The sequence below is a fragment of the Giraffa tippelskirchi genome, chromosome 2 (assembly GCF_054371585.1).
Source record: "Giraffa tippelskirchi isolate mGirTip1 chromosome 2, T2T-mGirTip1v1.2.pri, whole genome shotgun sequence".
In the NCBI taxonomy this organism is placed as follows: Eukaryota; Metazoa; Chordata; class Mammalia; order Artiodactyla; family Giraffidae; genus Giraffa; species Giraffa tippelskirchi.
Genome location: NC_137276.1, coordinates 153391771 through 153401939, shown reverse-complemented (window position 1 = coordinate 153401939; position 10169 = coordinate 153391771). Strand labels below are relative to the sequence as shown.

General features: G+C 46.9%; 1 protein-coding gene across 50 annotated transcripts in view; it reads right to left on the bottom strand.

Annotated features, from left to right (window-relative positions):
• The window catches only part of VPS8 (VPS8 subunit of CORVET complex), a 378806-nt gene continuing 368637 nt past the window's right edge, over nucleotides 1-10169 (bottom strand). For all 50 annotated transcript variants that reach the window (XM_081571329.1, XM_081571349.1, XM_081571332.1 and 47 more), the window contains 2 exons: nucleotides 3447-3527; nucleotides 1-636 (listed from right to left, as the gene is read on the bottom strand). In XM_081571329.1, coding sequence (XP_081427455.1) covers nucleotides 487-636; nucleotides 3447-3527 — 231 coding nt within the window. In that variant the 3' untranslated portion in view covers nucleotides 1-486. The remainder of the gene's footprint in view (nucleotides 637-3446; nucleotides 3528-10169) is intronic.

Genomic DNA, 10169 nt, shown 5'->3' with positions numbered 1-10169 from the left:
GGGTATGAACGGGAGGCATTTATTGTTAGAAACGGCAGATGTTACACTCAAACGGGTTTCAACACAAACATGAGGAAAGAGAGGTGCCCCGGCCCCTGCAGGCCCTTCGTTCCCTTCAGCGCAGGTTTCCTTGATGCTGCAGCCCAGCGACCACTGTCCCTCTGGCAGCAGGAGGCAATGGCACCCCATACTAACCACCAGCAGAAGAGGAGCTGGGGTGGCCGTGCACTGGGCTGCCGCCTACAGAGCTCTGCCTCTTCTCCACTCTTGGGGGAAAGAGTCCCAACAGACAAAAACGCCTATCCTTAAGTAACTGGATGGAGGTACATTGTGTTCATTTGCTTAATAAGCAAAACAAAATCAGTCTGGTGCCCAGGCTGCAACAACATTGGGAGGGCCAGCGTCTCTGCGGCTGGGGAGCATGGAGTCCTCGGGTGACCCCTCCCCTTGCTGGCCTGTCTCTGGGCTCCAGGCCCAGGAAAGACTTCAGTCCTCGGTCACCGGGGGAGGAATGAGCTGCAGCTGGAAGTTCTCCTTCTGGAAGACACTGTTGAAGGCAGGGCCACTCTGGGAGCCTCCGAATGGCCTGTAGCTCTCGCCGCTGCGATTCTGGGAGAGTTCTGTGAGGAGGGCCAGCTGCAGAGGAGGGGACACAGTCAGCGGGGGCTGGAAGTAAGACCAGGCGTGGACCCCACATCTGCATCTAGCTAAGAACCATGGTGCCTCTGCACATGTTCACGTCCTCTGGTAAGGCCTAAATTTCCTCCTTCAATGATGAGCAGGCTGGACGTGGCAAGTTTCACAGGCTCGTCACACTGTGATACTTTCTGACATGGGAAAGCGTCTGAGCCTCCCTTACGCTGTGTACCCACTGCAGAGGGCACGTGACCCTGTTGCCCAGCTCACTCCAAACTCTCCTTAGTGGGCTTTCTTCAGGGTGAGTGGTGGTCTCTGGCTCTGCACCCTTGCCTTCATGATCCAGATAGCCCCCAATGGATGCCCCAGCTGCCACTTCAAACTCAGGGCCCCCAGGGACACTCACCGATGCCACCTTCTCCTCTAAGTGCCCTCCCTGTTCCCTGGTGTTCACCAGTGACACCCTCCCTCTGTTACAGGCTCAGTGCCAGGAAGATTAGGTAGAGAGCCTGATGGCCTAGCCCCAAGATGCCCTTGATGGTCAGAGGAGAGTAGAGTGCCACACCTGAACTTTACCTGGAGAGACAGCAGCTGTGACGACTGAGCCATCACCTACGGCAGGGCAAGCCTCCCGAGGCCAGGACTTCCCACAGCTCCAGGTAACTGCCCCAATGCCTTCTAGGCACCCTGCTACTAGGGCTTTTACATGAAATGTGTCTGATCCTCCACAATCATCTTCTTGGTAAAAACCCCAGAGCCCTGAGAAGTGAAGTAACTTGAGTCACCCCAGGGGTGAGTGGTAGCCTGGGATTCAAGCTCCAGTCCCCGGGACAGTTTCTGCTCGGCCGAGCTGCCTGTGGTTCTGCCTCCCCTGGAGATGACGTCTGTCACCTGCTCTCTTCCCGCCTCCCGATAAGGGTTCTTTCCTCACCTAGGGGATAGTGGCAGGAGGCTTACACGTGTCTGTCCTTCTGTTGAAAACTCACTGCAGTGGCTGTGGTAACTGGGGAGACATGTGAAGAGCCTTGGTTCACATGCCGATTTACCTAAAATACTCCAGCACCTGGCCCTGCTCAGACACATGGCTGTGGTCCGAGGCAGAGTCCGGAACCAGGCTCCCTGCAGGGACTCCCACTGCTGTCGAGCAGGTTACAGAGGGGGGGTCCCGCTCTCTGCACAAGCCCCACCCATGCCACTTCCCATCTTCTGTAACCCTCTGGGCTCAGCCACCATCCTGTGGCTTTCTCTGCAAGGACTACTCCATACGATGCCATAACAGGACAGGCGACAGAGGCTACATAAACACGAAGTTCTTTCACATTCAGAAACTGAAGTGAAAGGACCAATCACAAAAATGTTTTTTGTTTTCCACTTCTGTACCTTAAGTGTTCTGGAAATTGATGGGTCCCAAATAGTGGCTCAATAGTTTGAAGCAGAACTTCTGAGAATCAAAGGCCCAGAGACCCCACTCCCGGGGCAGAGCTGGGCTTAGGCTGGGAAAGGGCAAGGTGAGGACAGGTCAGTGAACCTCCTGGAAGAAAAGCCTCTGTCCAGACCAACTCTCAGACTGGGCTGCCACCAACCTAGCAGGTGTGTGGGGAATGGGAAAAGGGAGCGCAGCACACAAAAAAGAGCCCAGAGGCAGTCTGTGCAAGCTCAAGGAAAGCGCAGGGAAGAAATCTGGCCCAACTAGAATTTAGGTGTGACTGGGGGTGAGGAGGAGCTGGTTGAGTTTGACTCCACCTGCAGGGGATGGAGAGCCAGGAAAGTGTTATAAGCCGGGGGGTAACAGGACTTTGGGGCCCTGCAAGCAGCAGCATCCCTAGAGAAGGGACAGAAGACCTGCAGTGACCTCTGTGAGCTGGAAGGAAAGGGGAGAAACAGATCACCCTATGGAGTGGGTGGGGTGGGAAGGATGAGCCCAGGATGCTGGCAGGTGACTGAATGCCACACAGAGACAGGCATGGGCAAGGAAGAGCAGGATGTTGTGGCATGACTGCCAGTAGCCCTTTAAATATGTATTCTTCTTTTACAGTTATAGGATTCAGTAGTTTTAGGGCTTTTGGAATCAAGACCAGTTTCCCCCATCTCCACTGCAGTTAGGTCACATGTCTAAGTACTGGACAAAGAAGGTAAGTGGAAGTGGTGTATACAGTTTCTAGGAACTATCCTTAAGTAGAGGGCTTATGAACTTCTTCCTTTTCTTCCACCTTGCTAACAGGAATGCAGATGTGATGGTTGGAGCTGGGGCAACCATGTTTGAACCATGTGAGTATAATCCATATATTAGATTGGATAGAGATATAATAGAGATGATAGAACCACAAAGTAGAAGAAATCTAGAGAGAGGTTCATGGAATGTGCCCTGGGATCCCTGCATTTGCAATTCTATCTTGGTTAAGCTACTACAATTTGGCATTTATCTTTCACGGCCAAAACAAATTCAACCAATGCCAGCTGTACAGCAGAGTCTGGGGCTTAGGGCAGATCTGGCAGTCATCAGTAAAAACAAAGGCTCCTAGATGAGGGACTGAGCTTATGCCTGCTTTCTCTGGAGGCAGTACAAACAAAGATGCCCTCCTGTGTCCTCAGCCCAGGATAAGTAGGGGGCAGAGATCTTTCCACTTCTTCTGCATCCTTTGCCAAGTTCTCAGTGCTCCCTGGGGTCAGGGCTCCACATACCATGACAGGGATGCCAGGGCACCTTACAGACTGAGGAGGAGGCTGGAGTGAGGACCTGGGACACTGCATTACCAAAACAGTAATTCTAAATAGGGAAATGAAAATTTAGATAACCACATGAACAGTACCCTGGAACTTCCTCGGTAGAGATGGCAGAGCTGATCAAATGCTTGGATTTGCTGTGGATCCAGAACAGGTTCTGAGGTTGCCTGAGAAATCAGAAACAGTAGGATTAATAACATCCAAGGGCAGCCTCCATGGAACATGATGCAGTGCTTCCTTCACGCGGAAGAAAACCCATGCTACCAGCAATTGATGAGCTATTTTACTGAATATTTATTACAAGTGGCTGCACACTCCCTCAGGCTCTGAGTGCCAGCTCAGGCTGACAACCTCCCTAAGGCTTCTCCCTGTAGCCTCAGTGTTTCCATACTTATGAGCTTCCTTTGGGGTGTCTCGGTTCCTCTTTGCCTTTACTGTGGAGAATTTAGCTCCACCCAATCTTGCACTCCCATATCCAGCACTGAATACAGCCAGCAAAGATGCCCTTCTTTGTGCTGGTGGTGGGGATATGTTACAAATGAAAATTTATGTCATTTCCCTGCCTTATTATAAAGCTGGTAGCTACCCAAGGGACTGAGATTTTAGCCTGCTTTTTGGGTGTGTGTGTGGGGGGAGTCTAACTTGTTTCTGCAGCAGTTTTGCCTTGTCCCACTGGTTACTGTGCCAACACCGTGGTCCTGCTCTCTATGGATCCAATCCAGCTCACAGCTGGAGGAAGAAATGGGATCCGGCAGAGGATGCTGTAGGCTTTGGAGTCAGAGGTGACCTGAAATACAAGTTCTGACACTAACCTGCTGGGTGACCCTTAGGCAAGTCCCTTCTCTGACTTGTGAGAGAGGAAAATGCTTCCTTATGGGCTTACTGAATATTAAATTAGATGAGATCCTTATATAAAATGTCTTTTATTTATTTTCTTGGCACCCCCCCCCCCCCTTAAGGGCTCAGTATATGCTGGTTTTTATTACTACAATTCAGACCATCCTCAGTTAAATGATGGTGTGTTTCAACGAGGAAGGTGTCGACCTGAGCGCCCATCCCTGAGAGCTGAGCGAGGGCTCTGGGACTGAAGGGCTGCAGATTGGGGGTCTGAAGACTTGTTCTGTATACAGGAAGTCCTGGCAGGAACAGGGGAGGCAGAGAACAAGTAAACACCACTCGGAACTGTTACCATGTACTGAGCATTTCCTGTGTGCCAAGCCCTGCGTGCTCTTTGTGGATGAGCTCATTGAACCCTCATAACCACTCTAGGAGGAAGGTGCTGCCATGTCTATCCCTCCCCACCAAGGATTTGAACTTTCAAAAGCACTACAGTGTTAAGAGGTCATATAAACTTGTGTTCTAGGAATGACTTTGCTTCTTTTCTTCAAAACTTTCCCACCCTTAGGGGGAAGAACCCTAAGCATTAAGAGAGAATGGAAATAAGTACCACCCCTGAATAAACCATGCTTGTGAGTGTGAAACAGCTTCACAGCTTCATCTTCTGTGAAAGGATGTGTTTCAAGATCGAGCGAGCAGCTGACAGTAAGGAAGCTCACAGCACCCGGGCTTGTGGAATCCCGCTGTGCTGTTCTGGAGACCAGCCCAGGCCACAGGTGCCTTAACTGTTCCTGATGCTCTCAGTGACATGGGGATGGCAGGGGTTGGCCCATGGGAATCCCAAGCCAGGCAGCCAGAAAGGAGGATAGACCACAGGAGCCCCACTTTTCATTCTAGACTCACACCTCTGGGTCTCCAGACACATGGAAGGGTCACTCTCTACTCTTGAGAATGTTCCAACTTGCCTTGACACTTTAAGAAACACTTCTCAATCTAATTTGGTAGGAAAACGATCCTGTTCTTAGAGAGAAACTGTGGAGTATCACACTTCAGTTTATACTAAGTAAGATGCACAGGGGCGTTCCAAGCTAAAGATGATCTGAAGGTCTGAAAAATACTGCAAACCAAGCTCAAACAAGCAAGAAAAGAAAACACATAAATACTTTTGAGAGACTTAACAACAGAAAACATGGTCCTGCCCCGATTTTCCACATCCCTCCAGTACTGCTGGCATGAATTTGGGGGCAGGACTGGTTATAGACGACACCTGCCTTTCACTGGCCACTCAGCACCTCAGCGGTGGGGCCTGCCATCCCCACAGTCCATATGACAAGGGACCAAACCACCCTGATCTTACTTTTGCTGATTCCATGGTTACTCCAAAATGAAGTTTAAAGGAGGGTCTAAGTGGAACAAAGTCAGGAATGGACTGGGTAAGGTGGTTGATTAAAAAGAAGGTTATACGAGCCAAGCTGGAAAATGACAAAGTGACAAGAGAAAAAGATCTCATGAAGTATACTGCTGTGCTTGTTACGAAAATGTAGGTGATGAGACATTGAAGCCCATCAAATCCTGTGCTGAGAAAAATTCTATTGGACACAATTACTAGTTGTATAGACTTTCTGCCAATTTTGTTTTCTGTTTTGCTTTTGTCACAAGGGAACTCAAAGCTAAGTGGGCAGCTACATAAGACTAGCAGCTGTACAGGACATAGTGGCAACCAGATTAGGTTTTACCAGATTAGGTTTTACATTATTTTCCATAGGCGCATGGTTTTTTAAAATCTAGATTTCATTTCATCATTGTATGTATTTTGGAAGCCAAATCATTTTGTGAAAATGAAGGTCATGTGAGATCAGAAATAGAAAATGCATATGACACACTCACAGATCATTCTTAACGGTGACAAGCTAAAAGCATTCCCTCTAAGGTTAGGAACAAGACAAGGATGTCCACTCTCACTAGTTTTATTCAACATAGTTTTGAAAGTCCTAGCCATGGAACTCAGAGAAGAAAAAGAAAAGGACTCCAAATTGGAAAAGAAGTAAAGCCCTCATTGTTTGCAGACAATATGATACTATACACAGAAAACCCTAAGGCCACTACCAGAAAACTACTAGGCTCATCAGTGAATCTGGTAAAGCTGCAGGATACAGAATGAATACACAGAAATCTCTTGCATTCCTATACACTAACAATGAAAGAAAGAGAAATTAAGGAAACAATCCCATTTGCCATCACATCAAAAAAAAAAAAAAAATCCAGGCATAAACCTACCTGAGGAGGCAAATAACCTCTACTCTTAAAACTCTTAAGACACTGATAAAAGTACTGAAAGATAACACAAATGGAAGATAATACCATGTACTTGGATTGGAAGAAGCAACACAAAATGAATATACTACCCAAGGCAATCTGTAGATTCAATGCAATCCCTATCCAATTACCAATGGCATTTCCTACAGAACTAGAACAAAATTTTTTTAATCTGTATGGAAACACAAAAGGCCCTGAATTATTCCTTAAAAAACTAAAAACAGGGCTTCCCTGGTGGCACAGTGGTAAAGAATCTGCCTGCCAATGCGGGAGACGCAGGTTCAATCCCTGGTCTGGGAAGATCCCACATGTCTCGGAGCGGCTAGGCCTGTGCACCACAACTATTGAGCCTGCAGACCTAGGGCCCATGCTCATCAACAAGAGAAGCCACTGCAATGAGAACCTGTGCATTGCAACTAGAGAAAAGCCCATGCAGCAATGAAGACTCAGTACAACCAAAAATAAATAAATAGATAAAATTAAAAAAAAAAAAAACAACTAAAAACAGAACTACCATATGATCCACCAATCCCACCCATGGGCATATATCTGGAGAAAACCATAGTTCAAAAAGATACGTGCACCTCAGTGTTCATTGCAGCCCTCTAGCTAAGACATAGAATGTCTAAATGTTCATCAACAGAAGAATGGATAAAGATGTAGTACCTATAACAATGGAATATTATTCAGCTATTAAAAAAGAACAAAATATACCATTTGCAGCAACATGGATGGACCTAGAGATAATCATAGTTAGTGAAGTAAGTCAGAGAAAGGTAAATACATCACTCACATATGGAGTCTAATTTAAAAAATGATAAAGTGGACTTGCTTACAAAACAGAAATAGACTAACATTTCAAAAACAAACTTATGGTCACCAAAGGGAAAATGTGGAAAGGAAATGTGGAAGGGAAGGATAAATTAGGACTTTCAAATTAACATATACACAGTACTATATATAAAATAGATAACCAACAAAGACCCCTACTGTCCACGGGGTTGCAAAGAGTTGGACATGTCTTACTTACTGAACAACAATAAGAACAAGAAAGACCTACTGTATATAGCACAGGGAACTCTACTCAATATTCTGCTGTATGGAAAAGAATCTGAAAAAAAATGAATATATGTAATATATAACTGAATCACTTGGATGTACACCTGAAAGTAACACAACGTTGTAAATAAACTGTACTCCAATAAAATTTTTTAGGTAGAAAATGGTACTGTTAAAAATAGCATCATGCTTTTGCCCCCAGGAAGCACTCAATAGTTGATGAGTCTATTCCAAGCACAGAATAAACTCCTCTGGGAGTTTGCTCACTGAGGCAGCAAGTGTAGGAGTCTCAAATGCTGGTCCAACTCATGTTTTCTGATCTAGCTCTTCTCCAGTATTAATGTGTGTAAGAACCACAGAGAGATCCCGGTTAGAAGGTGTGGGGTGGGGTCCGAGCCCCCAGGCAACACTTGGAGTAGCACGGCGCTCACCTGCACCCAGAACCCCACAGCACAGCTGGACTCCCGCTCCTCCCCCGGCCCAAGGGGAGCAGGACCTGCTCAGCTTATGGGCATTTGCCTTCTTCCCATTCAACTATACCACATCAACCATTCAACCAGCATTTCTCTTTTTCCAAGGTGTCCCAATTAGGTATGTTTTCAACATTCACTGAGTTCACTTTCATCTTAGCAACCCTTAGGCATTAATAAAAAAATTCAATGTTTCTGCCACATGGTTTACTGGATTTAACTGCAAGCCCTACACCTACCTATTTTACCACATAAGTTAACACGATTGTGTAAATTGAGGAGAAAAAAAGCTATGAGACCTGCCCAATAGGAATCAAAAATTCACAATCAAGGGTCATAACAAGAGCCTCTACCTTATAAACCCTAGTTCCCCTCTCCTGGAGAGAAAAGCTGGAGTAATAGGTAAGTGTGCACACAAACACATACCCAGAACCATAATTTCAAACATGATATGCCAATGCAGGGTGGCACTGAGTCCTGGGCTTGTCGTCATATTCTGCTCGAGGCCCTTACACTCCTTGGAGATACCTAGGGAAGGGATTTTCCAATGACATCCTTCAGGAACTGAAAAGTGTGGTTGTCCACGGGTGTGAAATAAGGCAACAGGTCCTTTCTGATGACACAAGCCATCATCCTGAACAACCAGATACCAAACAATGGTGCCACGGCTGGGGCCACCCTGGAACCCTCTGGAAGCAGAGCTGCTGCAGGATGGAGATGCCCTGTTCCTGGCCAGGCCGTGCTGTCTCTGTGGAAGTCTATCTGAGAACAGGTCATCTGAGGAGATAGCAGAGCTATCTGTAGATGTGCCAGGGACCCATGTCTTCCTGCCTGGAACAAGACAGAGCCTTTAAAAAAAAGAGGAAGCATTCAGGGAATGACTAATACCTCATGAAGGCTAGGATTTCTGCCGCTTCTCCTTGGGTAGATGGATCCAGCAATGAGCTGGGTTAAGAAGGAGGGGCAGGACAGGGCCCTGGGAGGGGGCTCTTCCACAGAGTCCTCTTCAGCTGGTTTATGCCCCACCCTATGCAGCCTTGTCCCATCTCACCTCTGGGCCTCACGAATGGGGAGCCAGTTCTCTGGTTCAGATATTTCTGGGACCTCTGCTATATTAGCACCTGGGGTATAAAGATGAGTCAATCAAGAGGAGCTTAACATCTCACAGATTCTGGGACATGAGAAATCCATAAGAAGATTTCATTTTCTCCAGTGCTGATAAGCAAAGCGTGAGAGATTACTGAGATATAATAACCATATGCATCATATTTACCAGGGTAGCCTCGTTTGAAACAATGCTCTCACATTATCTACATACACTGTCAAAATGTCCCTGAAATAACACCATTCTGGGCTCCAGATTACACTCTTGCACACATGAGACACGGAAGGCTCAGCTCTGGTCCTCTCTCTGAGCACTTCTGTCAATAAATAAGCGGCCACGTGGCTGGTCCATAACTATACTGTGCTCCCTGTAATTGTCTGTCTACCTGTCTCCCTGTTAGCCTGTGAACTTGAATACCAGAACTACTTCTTACTCACCCTTTATTCCCAGCGCTCTGCAGCCAGCAAATGTTCAACAAACATTTGCTGAACATCCCACATCCTTCTTTACTCTGAGCTGTCCATTTTAGGGATCAGAGCAGGCAGCAGCTTGCTCTCCTTGGCCCATTGTGAAATCACTGGTATTGTCTTCCTATTTCTAAGAACTTGGATTTTGTAAAGATTGTTTGTGACTTCTGGCATGTTTATCCTGTATCTCAGTGAACTATCTATTTCATTTAATTCACTTTAGGGGGAAGGATTATTTCTCAAATGTCAGAAAATACCAACCCTTTTAAGAAGGTAGAGAAATCTACCAAACCAGTGGGACTTGTGGTTAAAAGCCGCTTTCTGTTGTTGCTCTGGCATATCCTGTGCTTGACCCTCCATCTCATATGACCAAAGCCTGCCCATGACACTGCAGTGGCTGGCAGATAAAAGCCTGGGCTCTAGAGCCTGCCTGCCTGTGCCCACACCCCAGCATCACCACTGGCACCACAATTGCTGGCAAGTCCACCTGTTCTCTCTGAGCTAGGGTTTCTATGAGCACAGTGAAAACAGCTGCCCCAAATAAAGTGGCTGAGA